This window comes from Chiroxiphia lanceolata, chromosome 14 (genome assembly GCF_009829145.1).
Source record: "Chiroxiphia lanceolata isolate bChiLan1 chromosome 14, bChiLan1.pri, whole genome shotgun sequence".
NCBI classification, from domain to species: domain Eukaryota; kingdom Metazoa; phylum Chordata; class Aves; order Passeriformes; family Pipridae; genus Chiroxiphia; species Chiroxiphia lanceolata.
In genome coordinates this window covers 13,709,533-13,729,229 of record NC_045650.1, presented here as the reverse complement: position 1 = coordinate 13,729,229, position 19,697 = coordinate 13,709,533, and the positions used below count along the sequence as shown (strand labels likewise).

Genomic DNA, 19,697 nt, shown 5'->3' with positions numbered 1-19,697 from the left:
CAGTGCACAGAAAGGACCTCTGTAAAACCATGGGTGTTGTCAGGAGCATTCGGGGATGGGCACCGTGTTTGGAACCTTTACAGCTGTCTACTGTGGATTAACAGACATTTTGAATAACAAATCTTTCACATTCTGTAGGGAAAGACAAGGTTCATCCTTGTGCCATTCCCCATATCCTTGCTGTTTTCCAAGGGAAGAATGCTGCAGGAGTTCCCTTCAAGGAGAAAACCAAGCTAGTAAAATCCCTTCCTCTGATCCCTCCTACCCCAACAATGCAGAATATTGTTGAGTAAAAATGGAGTCATAGTCGCAGGCAGCAGATATAAAAGAGACTTCTGAAAGCAGTGGTTGTACACAGAAAGCAGTAACTGCTTTCCTTTTTTAGACTTCATGGCTTATTTTTTTTTAACCACAAAGAGACATTTGCATGTTACCCTTTTCTGGTCAGACACAAAAAAATAACGAAGAAATAAATGCAAGAACAAGTAACACCTCCTGCTAACTTTCAAGTTTAATTTTAACCCATGAAACACTTTAACAAAGATCCATCACTTGATTTTACATTTTTAAAGAAGCAAAATGTATGATCAAACCTGACTTTTCTAAGAGGTGGAAAGAAACAGCAGAACCCCAACTATTATCTTTTCTTATTTTAAACTTCATCCCACACTTGACACAAATTTAGATCTGAATGCGGAATTACTCCTACTCTTCTCCTTCACTTATGACTCTTTCTTACCATGAGAAGGAGTTTGTAAATGTGACTCTTTAGGATGCAGAGTAACAAGTAACATGTATGATGTATGCCCCACCACGCTGTGTGTTGCTGATGCAGCGACTAACATGTTAAATCTAATTGCTATGTTTAAATGGGAGGTAAAATACCCCCTGGTCAGGACAAGGATTTGTGTTACAAAACCAGTAATGCTAAATCAGCCAGAAGGAAGCAGAATCTAAAATCTAAGTTTAGGTAGGTTTTTCAGCCACAGAGTAAGTGTGGCTGTAGCAGAGATGCTGCCATTCAGAGGGCATTGGCACAGAGCTGATGGTTTTAGGAGGCCTTTAAAAGGTGGGCTGAGAGAGATGGCAAAAAATAAGGGTAAATGTGAACTTCTGAGGGAGTTTAATGGTTGATCTAGTCCTTCTGCAGATAGAAAAGCCTTTTCTCAGTAGAAAATATGGTTTTTAATACTTTACAAAGCCCAGGAAGAATCATATGGCCATGCTGTCTTGATGTTTGTGCTAAAAGTCATTGCAAAATCCCAGGGAGCTGTTTTCCAAGGGTATGCCAAGGGAAGTGCCTCTTCTGTCCCTAAAGACTCTGATTTAGAGGGAAGACTGTAGAGCAAGAAAACAGTATTACCCAGGAGGATGAAGAATGGCACCCTGGCCTTAGGGAAACAAGGGGAAAAATTCCTTTTCTTACCTCAGCAGGTTACAAGAATAATCAGACACACACAAAAGCCACACATACTGTGCATGGTAAAGATGAGTGATACAATGTGATGTCTCAAACCATGGAAGTTTGCTGGAAAGTAATCTACCCAGAGAGCTGACAGATTTACTGTAAGATGTAAACTGAAAAAGCTTCCTAGGAAGGCAATGGAGATTTTTATGACATGACTCCTTGCCCAGCTAACTGTATTTTCTTGGGGAAATTTCCAGAATTGCAACAGACAGGAAAAGCTGCTGCCACTTTCTGGTTTCACACTCAACACTGCCTGAAATGGGTGGTTTCTGATGGGTTTGGTCTGTACCAGGTACGACTCAAAGAATTTTGGTCCTCCCTGTGGTGCTGCCATAGCTACCTTTGTGTGCAGTCAAAGCAGAAGTTGGACAGATGAAGGCTTGAGGTGAAACATGAAGCATTACTATTGCCAGGCAGCTCCAAAACTGACAGTATTTGCTCAGCTGGCTTCCTGGAAATTTTGAAGGAAAATCAACCATACTGACTTTTATGGCATTCCAGTGTGTTCCTTGTTTTAGATGAAACAATCCTGATGCCATTGTTTAATGTTCACATCCATCAAAGACTGTGTGATGCTGATTTTCCTTCACTCTATCAGCATGGATGCTCAGCCTATCTTTGATACACCCACTAACGTTTTATTGTGGGATCCAATCACCACCAAAGAACTTACATAGGAAACAAAATGGATTTAGATGTTTAAATAACTTACACATACTACAATCTAGTGTGGCAGCAATGGGAAATTTGTACCTGTATTACTCAAAAGGGCACCTCTAAACCAGTAATGCAGCAAACTAATGATAGCACACTCTTCTGCATGCTTCACCCTGCTTTGCAGAAGTAATAATTAGCATTATTTATTTCACTTCTGAAAAAAATTTTGAAATAATATATTCATGCAGAGTAATCAAGCATGAAATCTGACACAACTCAGCAGAGGCATGGTTTCCAGCTCTGTGGTTTTTCACCTCTGAGAGTATTTACTATTTGCTTGCCAGTAATTACCACAACCATCTCCTGCTTTGAATTCTGGTACAGAAAAAGATTTCCAGTTTGGTTCTTTAAACTTGAGGGGACTTTAGTTTTAAAACTCATCTGAATGGAGAACTTCCACAAATCAGGTAATAAAACCATTTGCAAGTTTTTTCTTCTTACTTGTTCACCAAGTGAGGCATTATTGGCTTCCTTCTAAAATGCCCTGGTCAACAATTCTTTTCTGTCCCTGAAGTATTTTTTGTTGTTGTTGTTTAATACACCCTGTGCCCAAAGGGATAAATACTTGGAATTGTTTACATTTTTACTCGTTTCTTGGAAATCATGACCCACAGATAAAAAGAATACTTCTGCAACAATAATTTGGCACTTAGAGAGCTTCTGGTCTTACTGATTGTTTGAATTCATGTTTTTAAACCTATCACATATGTTCATATTTTATTCTGTGACTTTCTTATTGCTTAACATAAGTTGAGAATGACAGTGCTTACTAATATTATTGCACTGCTACTGTCATGAAGTTAAAATACACATAATTTATACAATGATTTATTGAAAAAAAAATGGAGGCAGAATTTTAAGCCTATCTAGGAATTTGGGGTATTTATTTGAGTAGTCATCTTTTAATAAATCCAGTAGAAGGCTATCCTGCTGGTGTTTTAAATATGTGATAGGACACCTCTGTCCATCTCTTTGAATGCTAATTTTGATCCTGTAACCCGAGTCTCCTTTCCATTATGGTTTATTTCAATTCTTACTAAAATTAGGCAGAATAATCCAATTGCCTTGAATCCAGCTGGATTAGGACTTTGTATTTGTTTAATCCAAGGCTCCTTCTCCATGGCTGATTTCATGTTTGTTCCTATTTGACAGTTAAAAGGGGAACTAAAGATTTTCTTGAGTGCAAAATCATGTGCAAAATCAAACCCATAATGTACAACTGAAGCTGAAGGTGAATGAAGCACTAAAACCATCCCAGGCCCCCTCCCACTACCATTTCTTGCATCCAGTTTGAAAAAATTGGTATTTGCAGGCCAGAGTACTCTTTGTTTTATTGGTTTTCAGGATGTTTTCACTTTCATTCTTTTGCTGTAAATAATCAACGTCTTTAGAAACATTGTTGCTTGCCCACTTTCTAATCCACATTTAAATCAAAACACATGACATTTAACTATGATTAATTCCACTTCACAAAGTGCTTCAGCTCTGACGTAGAAACACTCTTTTCTCAACCCATTATGTGATAGATGTCATGTGTTCTGTGTTAGGAAACCTTCTGAGACATGTAGCTCAGCTCCTCTAGAGCTCCAGGACCGCAGCCCTCACAGGACTCACAGGCAAAGTTACCCTGCTCCATGTCCTGCTTTACAGCCTGTGTTTAAAGATGTTGCTGTTCAAGGGAAAGAAACAGCAATGAGAGATCTTTTTCCTTGTTTGCCATCTCCTAAACCTGTGGCTACTTTGCTTTTATGTGGGCTGGCACGGATCACAGACACCCAAGGAGGCCAGGGAAGCACTTGGATGCTGAGGGTTAACCATGAAAAGCCTTGTCTTTGCCCAGGGAAAAAGTATCAGGCCTGCATTTGCAGCCATAGAAGTGTGTAACTGGGAGGGAAGTTCCCCAGCCACAGCCAGGCACTATTTCCACAAAGATTTACTGTCAGCGACTTCCGAAACCTAAGAATCCTCTCCATAGTGTTCTGCTTCTGGTTTGGTCCTTGATTAATTAATGGCTTGACATTGTGAAACTAAAATTTTCCTAACAGCATCATTTGCAGGAAAGAACAATTACAGGCTTAGGACTGAAACCATTAAATGCACTACACATACATCGTTGGACTCATTTCGCAGAATTAAATTAGTAATTAATGACATTTTCACCAAAAAGCTGAGCAAATACAGAAATAATAGTAATGTCAGACATGAGTGTCAAAAGAACAGGGGACAAAGTTGCCAATTCCTCCTATAGTTACGTAACTAGATGGATATCTCAGCTCTTCTTTCCACCCAGCTGAAATGTCCCCACCATTTACCACAGTTATACCCCTGGCTGTAGGAGGGGAGCATTAGCAGAGTTCTCTTGTGACATAGCAGGTGTTTGGTTAGAAGTCCATCAAGTCAACATTTATTTTTAATAACTGGATTGCCAACAGGCGTTGGACGTGTTCCCCTCTCCCTTTTCCCTGTTGCTGACTCCCTGCCCTGGGGCTCTGGTGTTTGCTGACTAATGAAAGCATCTGTAGCCTGTTCCCAGAACAGACCCCATCCACGGCTCAGAGTTTTTACTGGGAACAGAAGAGGCAACACCCTGCACCAGCAGAGTGATAACTGACTGTTTCAGACAAAGTTTTTCAAACAAGTTGCTACAGGCAGAAAGGGTTTCTGCATGGGTAGGGCCCTTGTCAGAAGTGGTTTGTGCTTCCTGCAAGATCTTCCTACAAAAGGATAAGATTTTTTTCCAACATTTCCCTTTGCTGCTGTGGAGGCTCCTCCACTGTCTTTGGCAGCTCCATGCCAGGCCTGTTGCCACCATCCCTGTTTGAGGACAGTCCCTGGATGAGTCAGGAGGCTGGGACTGGGTCCCTGAGCAGTGTTAGCACCCTGGTGCCAAATGACACCATCTCTGGGGAGGAATGGTAGCAAACAAGATTTTTTTTGTCCTCTCTGTATTTCTTCCTGGCAAAAATCAACCAACCCAAACACATAAAGCTAATTTTAGTTTCCTTGAGGTGATTTCCTCACCTAGCTAATTCACTGAATTCAGGGAACACGCAATTTCCCAGACAGCCACTAATGTTCAACCATGGAAAAAACATAGTTTGATTATTGCTTTCTGACTACTCTCTTGCACAAGTATGCTTGAACATGAAAGTTATGCAGTATCATAGTGGCTTCCACTATTTCTTATGTAACTGTTTTACTGTAAGCATTACAATGCCCTCAAAAATCATCTTCGTAGAAAAAAAATCAGCCAGCATAGTACTGTTTTTAACATCCCTCTGCTTCTTTATAATAAGACAGATGATCATGGTGTTTAATTTTTCCCCTTACTAACTTAAATATTTCCCCTTTGACTCACGGTCCTTACACTGAGAAACACTTCAGAGAGTTTGATTTTACAAGCAGTGCATATAGATCTGGATTTTCTGTTGATGGTTGGTTTCTGTACATACAGAACTGAATTATGAAAGACCAGAGCATTCTTTTTGCTAAATACTCTGTAAAAATCCAACAGTGAAATATCATTGACCATGTATTCTAGTCCACCACCTGGTCCAAAGAATCTTCATGGGGAACTCACAAAATTACTGTTGTCCCAAGGGCTGGCCAATCCATGATGGAAATAAAAATATCTTTAAATGAGCTCAGTGAGTTGGGTAGTCTTAGTGCAGGCTCAAAGAGACTATAGAAAAATAGGAGGCATTAAAGAATCTCTTTGTTTGCAATTCAAGTAAATACACCAAGGGCAAAGGAGATACAAAACCTGAACTATGCTCTCAAAACTTTAAGATAACAAAAGGAATCTGACAGGATAGCGTGTGGGAAAGCAGGGATTACCAACTGCTTGTGTTGCTGCTGCTTGAATCTAAGGGTTGTCTGGATTTTTACTAGCACAGCTTAGCTGCCATGTATCTGCTGGCACGAGTATGCCATGGGAACGCTCTGATATTGATAAAAAGAATGTTGTTCCCAGCTCAGTTTATATTTCCTCAGAAACAGTTTAAGATAAACGAAAAAGATGTCACTCACCCCAAGAACATCTAAGAAGATGTTTATCAGCATAATTATAGTGATTTGAGTTCATTCATCATGATATATCCATGTGATTTTCCTGCAGATTACACTGGAAATGAAGCTTCTTGAAACAACTTAGTGGCAGTCACTTCATCAACATTACATGCAAACTGGTTAGCAAGGCAAGTTTCTGCTGTATCACAAAACATGGATTATTGGAATTTCCCGTATGAATATATTGCTCTGAATTAACAGTGGTTTGTTAGAAAAACACTGGAAAAGAAGAAGCTTCTAACACTGATATGCTGAGTGGCATCACAACGTGACTGTGAGGCGGCAATGGCCACTCTAAGCTATTAGTGGTAAAGATGATTCTTCCACGATCTCGCCATGAGTGCTTAGATGATTTGCAAATGAAGCCCCAAAGACTCACAAACAGTAAGCAGCAAAACAGATCCTCTGGAGGAAGTCAGGTGCAAACTCACCAGTTCTTACACAAAGAATGGGTTTTTGGAGATTTTTTGAAGTTTTTTCCTAAAATTCCCAATGAGCTGTAGTTGTTAGGGAAGGTGAAAATCACACAGGTTGCACATGAAATCTCTCTGGCCACTGGACTTCACTGCTGGAGGAAGTGGAATTGTAGGAAATAAACCCGAAATATGCCAGTGAGGCTGTTCTGTGGCCCGAAGTGCTTTTTTTTCCCTTCTGAGGGATGTGCCAGCTCAGCCTGAGTGCTGCAGCCTAAGGCAGGAGGAGGCAGCAAGGTGATGATCCTTGTCAGTGTGGATGACAAGGATCTTCACTTCTAGGATGGCTCTGCTCTGTTTGGACCGGGAAGGCAAAACACAGGGGAGGAAACTGCTGTGATGCAGAAGAGCAAAATGAAGTACTGTTGTGGAAAGTTCAGTGTGCAGCCAAGCAAGGCACCCAGACGGGAGAGGGAGGGCCCGGCTGGGGTAAGGAACACGGCACCTGACGTTACCCTGTAGCACCAAAGGGCAGGGCTTTGTTTTTGCGTGCTGCTATACCACTACTCTCATGTTTAGATTAGATGTTAGGAAGAAGTTCTTTACTCAGAGGATGGTGAGGCGCTAGAAGAGGTTTCCCAGAGAAGCCATGGCTGCCTCATCCCTGGAAGTGTTCAGAACCAGGCTGGAGGGTGCCCTGAGCAACTCGATCTAGTGGGTGGCATCCCTGCCCATGGCAGGAGGGCTGGAATGAGACGAGCTGTAAGGTCCCTTCCAACCCAAGGCACTCTATGATTCTGTGTTCTCACACATACTGTGGTGCATAGCAGCTCATCTGCTGGGCCATCTGCTGAGCTCTCTGCGTACTCGAATTAGGACTGCGGCTCCTCATTCCTACGTGCAGCCTTTCACATTTTACACCCTCCTGACTCAAAACTTTCTTCTCCTGCTTGATCCGTTACATCATCTATCCTCACCAGCTGGGGCTGACTTCTAGGGCAGCAGTGTTTGGCACTCTTTGCACTTGTTCTCACCCTTCAGGTTAATAATCTCACCTTGGGGAGAGAAGCGTTATATGCACTTGCCTGCACTCTGTGTGTTGCTCCATCAAACAGGGTCATCATTTCAAAGATGGTGCAGGAATCCTCCAGCCAGAAGCCAGCATCTGCTTTTGTGTTCTTTATTTCTAGGTCCTCAGCATACTGCTGGCCATGAGTCATGCAAATTCTATGCCAGGCAAAGCAAAAATGGCTGCACCATGCATAGATTTTATCTCTCAAATAGAAAGTGTTTCAGTGACAGTTTATTCTTCTTAAGAAGTTACCAATTTCTCTGCAACTCTGCTGTTATATTTCACCATCATCTATCTGGCTGAAATCTCTTTGTGGGGAAAGTGTTGTGAGAGAGACGTTACACAAAACAAACTGAAATTGTGCATTTTAGTATATTCATATTGATTAATTGTCTTCAATTTCCAGCTACAAGCTGGTAAATGCAACAGTTCCCATACCACACACCATCTCTCCCAGTAGCACTGGAGCTACCAGGAGCTCTGATAATGGCAGATCTGGGAACCTCCATTGGGAGGCAAAATCCTCCTATCTGCTTTTCTCTTCCCATGCCCTTGTTTCTGAAGACCACAGCTCTGTGCTTGATTTGCATCCAGCCAATTCTTACAAAAGCTAAAGAGAAAAGCCTCAAACTCAACTGTGATATTCCAGTTCAGTGTTTAATGAAGATGAGAGATTACCAGTCACAAGGTACTATTGTTAGTAGTAAAGAATATGTAGGGAAAACAGCTCAGATCATTTAAATTTTCCCCACATACATGGTCATAAAGGGTTAGAATTTGAGACTACATTTTTAAGCTTCTGTTTTCTCCCTAAGCTCTTGTTTTGCTAGAGAACATGGGGTGCCATTTCTATTTCAAGGTATTTTTTTCTGATGAGTCTAAATACTTTGTCCCTGAAATCTTTTCAGAGAGGACAAAGAGGTATTCCGAGAAGATAAAGGCAAATGAAAGCTTCAGATCTAACCTTCCAGTTTGACTGTGCACCTGCACAATACCAGCAGCTTATTAAAGCCAATGTTTACTTGGTCTAGTGACCAACTGCCCTACAACAAACTGATCTTAGGCTTTATGTCCATTAATAGTACAAGGTCTAATACCTGAGTGCTTTCCTCTGCCCCTTATCTTTTATTCATGTGCGTAGATGGCATATGCATACATGGCACATAAAATAGTTGCTTTCTTAAAAAAGCCGCCGATCTCTGAACTAAAATCTACAACAATATGCTCATACAGAGATCCCAGTTCCATTTCCAAATCCAGTAAACCAGAGGAACAAGTCAAACTGAAACCTGCCCGTGGGTGCACAGTAAGTTCTGAGCATATGAGAATTAGGGCACCGCTGCTGAAGTCTTCACATAGCTCAGGTTGCTAAACTACATGTAAATCATTTGCCTGGAAATATTCCTGATAGCACTGGGATGCATCTCTATGACTATCCCTCTCCAGAATGGCACTGTGATGGCACTGTATTCTGGAAAAGACTCCACAGCTCCTGCTTCCCAAAGGATCCCTCTGTGTCTTTACCTCACAAACGTGTGCCGCCCGTTCTCGAAGGACAACCTTCACTAAAGCACCTCTGACTCCACAACAAGGTAAGTGCCACAATGAGGGGAGTTCTTAGTGATTTAAGGCAGCAATGCAAATATACTGTACCTTCATACAGCTTATCTGAAACCTGGCCATGTCTGCCATTTTCTGCCTTGACATAATTTCATTCAGTTTAACAATCACACTGTTTGCCCCAACAAAGAGCACAGGCAAACATCACTGCGGCCCATTTGGAGCACCCTGATGGGTAAACTGCTTTAATCTAACCAGCCAGCAAACCAAGTTTACTTACAAATTTTAGAAGATCATTTCAAGGACCTGGAAATATAATGAAAGACAAATATGTCCCTTGGGAGGATAACATAACAGAACTGCAGAGAATATACTTCATCCTTCATTCCATTTAGCAATGGTGCTGCTGCTGCTGGTTAAAACTGGGCAGTTTGCTGAGTATAGGCAACACAGCCCTGGAAAGGACAGGCTGTAGGTTGCACTTCTCCCAGCTGGAGACTTCTGTGTAGAAAATGCCTGGTAAAATCTTATTCACTCCGAAGACTGATAAATCATAATAATTGCACTTTCGGGTTTGAGATAAATGCAGTCTCTGGCAAGGGTAAAGGATTTGACAGAGTCCAAATGAGAGTTTGAACTCCACAGGGGACAGAAAGCCTCTAACACCCACTCCTTCAGTGTGAGGCTGAATACTGGTTGTGCTAGAAAACAGCCAGTGCCTCCAATCACAGCAGCAGCAACCTCTGTTGTAAGTAAATAAACAACCCTGATGGATCCTAAATTACTCATTTGTTATCTGACACAGAAAGTCAAGAATTCTGCAGACTCCCTCAAGGTCTAAGGCACTAGGGGTTGGCTTGGGGCTGAAAATTAGGAAAAATTAGGAAAGTTTCTTATTAAGCCAGCTGTTCACATCCACCATTTCCACGTTAGGAAATGCTCCTAGTCATTCAAGTTCCATCCCTTCACTCAAGGAGTATTAACAAAGAAAAAGAAAATTTTAACCCCCCTGCAATGTAAGATCAACCCCAGTCATACTTAACATCATTGGCTCTTGTTGTACCCTCTAATTTAATCCTCCTCTACAAGTTTTATGCTAAATGCGAGATTTTCTGGAATGCCTCAAATCTAAAGGTTTCTTGGGTAGGGGGAACATTTATTTGGTTCTTTGTAGAAAAGTAACAGATCTGTGGAACTACAAAAATAACACCAAGAAATCTTTAACAGGATTGCATGCACTGAACTGGTTTAGGTTGTGGCTGTGGGCTTCTTGCCTACTTCGCAAAGGAATTAGAGCCCTTACACTGTGTCACGTGAATAATTTGTTTGTAAGTAAACATATACATTTAGAGAAAAGATCTTCCAGATTAATTACAAATCTGCTAAATTAACTCATGCATGAGTGAGCTTGGTCCAGTTCCTGCTTCCCACCTCCTGCTAGTGGGAAGGTCTGACAGCTCACAGCTGCTGCTTCCAGGAGAGCAGAGTGGCCAAGGGCGAGGCAGGACCACCGGGGTGCTGTGCCTGCCCACTGCAGTGTAGGGGTTTTGTGCTGGGGGAACACAGCCCAGAGCTTCCAGTGTCTGCAATACCGCTGTGAAAATAAAGTCAGGGGCTGCTCTTTGCGAGTACTGAGGCTGCTGTGCTCATTCCTAGGATAAGGGCTGCTTCTGCTCCGACTGGGTTTGATCCCCACGTGGGCCATTCACTGAGGAGTTGGACTCAATGATCCTTGTGGGTCCCTTCGAACTCAGAATATTCTGTGATTCCATGGCTGACATGGATGGAGGGAGGGCTGGGCTCTGTTTTTCATATTAGTGGCTTGCAGTTCCCACCATTTACTGAATCAGCCCCTGGAGCTCAAACAAGAGCTCGTGGTGCCAATGTACCTCAGGAGCACACAGAGGCAGCAGAGGAGGGGTAAAATGGCCCTGCACTTGTGCACGATCATGAGCCAGGCTCACAAAGATGTTGAGGCAGCTGAAGGTGCAGGCAGGTACCTGAGGCCACTCATAAAGAACCTAAACACGTTTTTGTATATCTGGTCCTTGGTAACCTGCCAGACTACTCCAAAAAGGACAATGGACTCAAATTTCCTGTTTCTGGCTTCACAGGAGCACATTTTCTCAAAGCTTGTTCCCTCTGTCAGATTTTCCCTTCAGAGCAAGCCTTTGCAGAGTGAATTTTCAACAGTTCCCCATGTCCTTTGATACCTCCGAGTAGCTACTCGATTCACAAGAGTGTGAGGTGCCACAGTTTTACCAGTTTCCCTTGCAAATTTGATTTTGCAAAGAACAAAGCCAAAAGACTTAGCAGAACTCCCAAGGTGTCATTTTTTTAGTACTCTCACATGCTCAGAAATTCTGTTGTAACTTCCTTCTAAGTAGTTGGGGGTTAATGAGACTGAAGAGAATGATAGGAAGGAAAGAAATAATTATATATTCTCTTTTTTTTCTCCACATGTCCCAAATGTCACCTCTGACCTGGCTTTCTATTTCTGGCATGGACTAAACTCCCTCTATTTATTTAGCAGCCTACACACCATTACAGTAACATAGCAACAGTACTTTCAGTTGTGAATTTGAAAAAAAAAGGAAAAAAAGGAACATATGAACATGTTAAAATTGTTAAAGCATCGCAGTCTAGTAACACTTCAATAAATGCTTCTTTTTTTTTTTTCCTTTAAATGACAGAATTATTAGGTTTTCAATCTGCAAACCCAAAGGAGAGGGATGCACAGGGGAACCAGTGTCACCACCACAAAGCCTGTTCTTCATATGTCAATCCAACTGTCCCCTAACCTTTCTGTTTGTTTGTCTTAATGATGTTTCAGCTTGACTATTTCTCAGGCTCAGTACAGATGAAAGCGGGAGTTTGGGGAGGATGCTGAAATAATGATGAAATTTATCTGGTGGTTTTCCCTTTCTTTTGAAAAACAGTTCACCATTATTTTATAATTCATAGCTCAAGGGTGATATGACACTCAGAGTTATCTGTCAGAAACAAACATTTAAAAAGTATAAAGTGAAGTTGGAGTAACAGTGCCATTTTCAGCTGACAATCCAAATCCAACTGTTCTACAGGAAAAGTTAATCAGCGTAAAAGCAGCCCCGGAGTCAGGGGAGGATCCAGTGAAAACATGTTGTAAATCTTCTTTCAGTGGGAGCAAAGCACCTAAAAATCTCCAAGAAACCCCAATTCCCTGAGCTACTTGAGTGCTTCTTAGTTTTAAACCTAAGGCCTCAGTGAGAACACAATTATTTTCTTAGGATGGGTTCAGAATGCCGAACTTATTAAAAATAAAACTTCTTAAGCTTGCAAAGCTTCCACTATAAATATTAGTAAACAATACAGATGATGTAGCTGGAATAGCAGTGAGCACTTGGCCAAGGAGCGTATGACTTCTCCTGAAACTGTTTCTTCATTGCTACTGTAAACTCAGCTGGCACCTCTTCAGATGTTTCTTCTCCTCTCATAGGGATTTGATCAGCTCAGTCACCTCTGAACACCAGGGGCTTTCCTATGGAATCGGCAGCAGACCTTGGAAACTCAGCTTTACAGCAGGGACACATGGGCAGCCTTCTCAGCACTCACAAACTCAGTTCCTTGGTAAACTTAGTGCCTTCACTGCACAGTTTGTAAAGTCTGCAACGAAAACATAGTTCACGCTTGTTCTGAACTATTGGTTTCTCCTTGGCACGACCAGTTAATGTCAGCTTGAAAAAACGGCCTCACAACCGTAAAATCCTTGAACTTCTACAAACAGTTTGCAAGTCTGGTATGTAAAAACAGATTGTTCAGAAACTATGTGCTCTGCTGGCACTACAACAGTTGTGAAGTTAGAAAGTGTCCCCTTATGGCCGTTATTCTGTCCAACAGAAATATGAATACATAACCCATGGTCCCTGGGACTTGGGAGTCACAGGATGAATATTTATAACTAACAGGGCTCACAGAAACAATTGTCTTTAAAAAAAAAAATGTCAAAAACAAGTTGAAAACTTTCGTATGACACCCTAAGTTCCATTTAAATTAACACTCTCATTTAAATAATTTCAAATTCATATTAATAACAACATTGTACTGACTTTCTGTAAAATGTTCTATGGGAAGGGATCCTGGGTAACTGAAATGTGCTGTTCAGGGCTTTTGTGGAACACTACAAAGCAGTTTTGACTGCAAGGGTCAGATGGGGTTTCTGGCATCAGGTGGGAAGGGAATAACAAAATCTCTAAGAGCAGTTGTCTCATTCTAACAATTACAAAGCTATGAATGAGTTAGCCTCAGAAAGGGAGTGTTTTTCTGCCACAAGAACTAGACATCAGTTTTGGTGGTCTTTTTTTAACAAATACTAAGTTGCAGCAGATTTTAAAACTGAGTTTTGTGTGGCTATCTGTTTGTTGGTTTGTTTATTTGTTTTCCTGATGCAACACAAACTGAAACAAGTCAAGGATAGCAGAAAAAATTCTTAAAGTTCAAGTATTTAATTTTATTCAAGAATTAAATGAGAGAGAAGAAAATGTATTTTAGCTGGCTAGAAGTAATGTTTTGACATGTAAATTTTATTTCAAACCCGGCATTTTTTCCTTGTCTTATCACATTACTAATTCATTTCCAAATCAAATGAAAAGGACAAGAAAGTAAATAAAATGACTGTTTCTCTACTGAGTAACATTTTAGGTGCAAACTTGTCCCTTTCCCTAAAAACCTATCAAATTTTCATAATGCACATTCATAGCAATTTAATGCATCATTGGTAGAAGTAATGTGTTTATCCATGGTTTTAATGCTACAACAAAGAGTTCACCAAAGTATGACTTGCAATGCTTTTTCCTCTAAGCCATGTTTGACTGCATCACTAGTTGGACTACCACTCGAGTTAACATTTCCTTCTCTATTTCAAACTAGCATGTTTTTTTTTCCCAAGTCTCTATTTTTGAATGCAAAGACCTGATAACTTGTAGGTTTCTGTTTTGAAGAGAAACCCATAGCGGGACATTCCTGTGCACTGAAAACATGAAGTCAAAGATTAAGCTGGGGCTTCAGGACTGTTACGGCTCCACCCAAATAAATAGTCCAAGGGAAATTATTCTGATACACGGGTTGCCAAGAACAGCAGTGTTTTTTCGAAATTATTTCTTTCTTAGAAATCAACCTATCTCATTAAACATTGCATTTAAACTATCAAAACATGGTTAAAATGGAAGAAAATGGTCTAGAATAAACATTGCACTTAACCTACCAAAACAAGGTTAAGTGTGGAAAATGGTCTGATTTGCACTTAGCTAATTGCAAATGCTTAACTCCAGTGATGGAAACTCCTCCCTAACATAAATATTCTGCTGTTATTTTACCAGTGAGATCAATTTGTACAGGATTTCACAGAGAAGGGAAGGTGTAGGCTGCCACATAGGAGCTTCTGCTTGGAGGCCTTCATTTACTTAAAATTCAGTTCTTAATATACAAACCAGATAGACCAGAATATACACTGGATTTTAAAATGAAGTAACAACAGAAAAAACATAGGTAAAAAACTTGACCTCACATAGCACTGGGGGATTTCTTTAGGGGAGGGTGGCAGTGTCCTCTGCTGACAGCAGCCCAACGTTAGATCCGAGAGCAGATGCTCTGCATCCCACCCGCCCGCGGCAGTGCTCTGCCACTCTTGTTCCTATTACTTCAGCAAACTCTTCCATAATTCTACTTTACTTTTTCTTCTCAGTGGCCAGTAACTTCCTGTTTGCTCTCCTGATAAATACCAGAACTTCAGCTAAAAATGGAGAAGTTGTCTACATTCTCTTATCTCCCAAACCCCTGGCCATGGTGTGCTGCGGTCGGGTCCTGGCAGATCCCCCAACGGTCAGAGACGTGCGCCTGCGCCCTGCTGGGCCCCTCTGACAGCCCAAAGCACAGAGGCAGCAGGAGCAGACACTGCTTTACTCTCTTTTTCCATCTGGTACACTAATTTACACCTCTTATTTGTCTTCCCAGACCAGACACTCCGAGAAGAAGCGTGGCAGGAAGTGCAAGGCTACATTTTCTAATACGAGGTCCATTTTGGACTCTTGTTCTAGAAAAGCTGACAAGGAATTTTGATTTTCAACAACGTTTGAAGAAATCAGTCACTCAAGTAAAGTGGGAAACTTGCCTTTTTTTTTGAGCAAGTGGTCTTCCCTCATCAAATTGTATAGTACTGAAGATTAAAAATAGCTCTTCAGCAGGGGGACAGCTGTGCAGCAGTGACTTAAATGGAGCTGCACTGACTCACAACAAGCAAGCATCTGTATATAGCCCTTTACTACTGCAAACCACGTAACTTAACACTGCCAGTAAGTAAACACTGGTGTGTCATTCAGCAGAGCTACTGCTGCTGTTCCTCACTAGTGTGGCAAACTATGGGACAGTGGTTTAAGGACAAGCTGCAATTAGCTGTGTGTTAAAAATCCCATCTCCTTATCAGCACATGAGCAATGTGTCTTCTCAATGGTACTAGTCTCTTATTTCATTAAACATCCTCTGTGCCTTCTTCCATGTTGTTTTCCTCTCATAGTGACTTTTGCACTGGCTGTGGTAAGTCTTTTGTTTTCTAGGCCATGAAACCATTCCCTCCTTCCACCTCCACCAATAAATAGAAAACAAACAATAACAATCAGTGATCACATATATTTCCATATGAAAAGTATCAAAAAGCCAGCTGTTCAATGCTGACATCACAGAATTGGGATGGATGTATTCAGCACTAATATAAGGAACTGTGAAACCCATCAAATTTGAAGCAGATTCTCCTATGGCATCTAATTTCCTTATGATCCACTAACATCAGTACCAAAATTTCCAGCGGGGCCAGATTCTCCTCTTCTGGAGCTGAATGTCAAGCTATGCCTGAAACTTAGCATTTTTGGTCTGGAGCAGGATGGATTTCACCTCCATCACCACCACTTCTTAGTTTTTGTTAGCAACTTCTTCGTCTCTCTCTCCGCCCCATACCAGCCTCCCCCAAGCTTTGGGTGTTCCTTGGCACTGCTCAGGCCCACACAGCCCTGATCGGTGAGAGAAGCTGGAACCAAGTGGGGAAATGAGAGCAGCACAGCTTTCAGGTCACAGTTAGAGGACAAAGAACTGCAACACACACCAAATACTCTCCTGGGAGACTCCTTGCACAACTGCCTCTTTAGATAGGCTGACGTGGTGGTTTCATGGTTCAAGTATCAGACAGAGGGAAAAGCATTGCCCATGCTATTAAACCACTATCAGAGTATTTGCCTGCTGTAGCAAAGCTCCCTGCGCTTTCTAATGAATTCTGTGCATTTAGCATTAAGCTCTCTGTTTTTACAGAAAGTTAGACTTGGGTAATTAATCTCATGTTCGTTTCCTGCACATGCAAGAGAGCAGCCTTTGTTAGGGAATGATAAGACACTTCTAAGAATAGTGCTACTAAGAGCATCAGCTTTGTAAGACATTACAGGAAAAATATAGATTCTTAACACCTGCTTTTTGCTTTTCAAAGTTTTGAAAACAATGTTCTGCTTACCTAGACCCAAATGCTGACTTGTTTACACATAGAAAACCTAATTGTTTTCTTCAGAGAACAAGGATAAATAAAGGTATACTTTGGTCTTTAGGCTCTAGCCTTGGAAAGATTAATTTGTTTTATTTGATAAACACTGTAAATATCCTCAGTGGCTTCAGTGGGACCATCTGCAGTTCCCAGTCTCACAACACGAATTCATCGCTTTGTCTAATTTCTTAACTACAGATTCAACTGAAATTAATTAGATTTTCTTAGTGGTTGTAATAGGTGGAGGATTAAGAATTTCTCTGCATGTAAAACAAGGTGACCCTCAGGTTGGACCTTACAAAGGCCGGATGCTGAGCTCAGGAAAACATAAACTGGGAGACAACCCCATGAGAGCAGCGAAGCCTCGGCAGTGTAGGAGAGGTCCCATGAGCAGCAGACCAAGCTGGCATTTGAAGCTCCCTGGAAGCTTCAGCTCAGACCGTGGGGCTTTGCCAGCTGAACACAAAGGGTGGTGTACCGTTTGGGGATTTATGTATGTTGTCAGTTCAGAACCAGAGCCAACACCATTCTCCTGTAAGCGGTTGACACTTGACACCTACTGAAGTGAGTTTAAACAGTTATTGTTTTAAAGCTCTGTTGTTTTTAAGCAGTCACTATGGTTCAGCCTGAGCTATCTGCCACCCCAGTGCAAGATGCACAAGCTGCCATGCTGATGAAACTATATAAAAAGTGGAGGGAAAACAGTTTACAGCAGGTGAGAGACAATTTCCATCTGGTTTGTAGCATCCACTGTGTAACCAGTCATATGAGAAAGGACATTAAGCTTTGCTGTACTCGCAGCAGATTTATTTCTGCTTTATGATGGACAAAGGAGTAGCTTATCCTCCTAACCAGAAAACAGAGCCTAATCTGCAGAGATCTGGCTAATCTAGTGGTTGATGTTTGGAGAATAACATAGAACAAATTTTCCTTGGTTTTGTTGTGCAAAATCTGAGCAGAGCAGACTGCAACTAGTCTTGTGAGCTGATCAGAGCCCCTGTTGTGACTATTATCTTGACTGTATAATGGGGGCTTTCAAATCCCAGCTTTATCACATTCTGTTTTCTCTACTTTGCCCTTTTATGAATATTGAGTCATCAAAAATAGCTTCACTGACAGAGTTACTAATGATACCAGCTGGGTGAATCAGTGGCTCTTACACTGTGTCTGCTATACAGTCCTATTCGTAAGCTCGTTACAAAATATAGCAAAAATTAGAGACCCATATTTTATTTGCAGCTCCCCTGAGACACATCATAGTGGTTATTTTAGAATTGGAAAATCCTAACCGAACGAAGCAAATATTCAGCCATTTCAATGCAATACTGTGGTCTAAAAGAAGAAACTCAGATTTAGAATAAGTTAAAACTAAAATCTAACATCAGGAAATTATCCTTTCTGCTAGTCTTTGGGGCTAAGAAAAAATACACTACCAAATGATATCCACCACATTCTTCACGATACAGTTATGCCTCATATTACTAGAAAAAGCTAACATCAGCAGTCCGGAGAAAATGCTGATAAACAGAAGTGAATACGACAAATGATGTAAGCCATGCATTCGGCTCGGCAGCGAGAGACACGTTCGGTGGCATCCTACTAGTACAGAGCTCGGGGGTAAGTTAGGGTAGAAGGGCATGACTCAAACGGGTATTACCGAATGCAAAAGTGTAACAACACAACAACATATCAACATGCCTGATGAAGAACCACCACAAATGAGTATGCAAAATGGCCCACGAAGGGCTTTACATTTTTAATGCTGTCCCAAGCAAAATTTTAAGGGTCATTTATTCCTACCCGGAGCGCCTTCCTCAGAGCCCTGCAACGAGACAGTTTCCTATGTTTGCAACACACATCCTTTTTTTTTTTTTTTTTTTCCAAACAGGCAGGCAGATAGAGAACGAAACAAGGGGCCCCCTTCACACATAACGCAGTTGCAGCTCTCCGTGCAGGGCTCGCTTATTCTCGCCAGCCCCCTTCACCTTCCAGCTATCAGGAACTTTACAGAACAGCATCTTCCAGCACCTCTTTATCACGGACCAAAAGTGAAGCTTTCTGCTGGCTACTGGATCTGGCGTTGGTAAATAAAACTATTGTAGATGTTGCCTTTAGCAAGTGCCATTGCAATTACAGAGCATTTTAACAAAGCAGAGCCTCAGAATTTAAATTATTAGGATTTGGGCTGTTTGGTTGGTTTTTTTCCTTTTTTTTTTTTTTTTTGTTAGGATGTTCTTGCCCGTCTCTGGAAAAGTGACATCTGCAATACTATTACAACAATTCTGCTAGTTACGGCAACATTAACTGAAACCGAAATGTGGTTTTTAGCCTGATATGTTGCATAACAACTGAAGAATTATACTCTTACGAGACGGGAAAGGTTAATTCCAAAGGGCACAAGAATGTCGGTGAAAACTAAAATACTCCATAAGCGCATGGACTTGGAAATCTTTTTGTTTTGGTCCAAGGCGAAGCCGAAACAGGAGAGAGCTTTCAAAGGGACAACGAGACAGCGAGCACACGCCGAAATCCCTTTAGCGAGAGAGAAAAAAAATACCAGCAGAGCCTCTGCACTTACGTATCTCTTGAGTTTCTTCTCGGGGGGTGATTTGATGAGCCATCCAGTGCAAACCACGTCCCCCGAGCTCATCTTCCCCCCCGGCGCGGAGCGGCGGCGCGGGATCCAGGGTGCGGGCTGCGTGTGCGTGTGTGTCCGCCCGCGGGTGTGTGCCTGCGTGTGCGGGTCTGGGTGCTGCCGGGTGTGTGCTCCCGGGTGTGTGTGTGCGGGTGCCTGTCCGCCCGTGCGGGTGTGTGGGTGTGTGTATTGTTCCCAGCCAATTC

At 41.7% G+C, this 19,697-nt stretch overlaps 1 protein-coding gene across 3 annotated transcripts in view; it reads right to left on the bottom strand.

Annotated features, from left to right (window-relative positions):
• GAB3 (GRB2 associated binding protein 3) overlaps positions 1–19,697 on the bottom strand; it is a 65,958-nt gene extending 46,261 nt beyond the window's left edge. For 2 of the 3 annotated variants that reach the window (XM_032702224.1, XM_032702225.1), the window contains exon 1: positions 19,435–19,696. In XM_032702224.1, coding sequence (XP_032558115.1) covers positions 19,435–19,506 — 72 coding nt within the window. In that variant the 5' untranslated portion in view covers positions 19,507–19,696. Of the gene's footprint in view, positions 1–19,434 lie in introns of all 3 variants that reach the window. The other variant, XM_032702227.1, reaches the window with a different exon arrangement.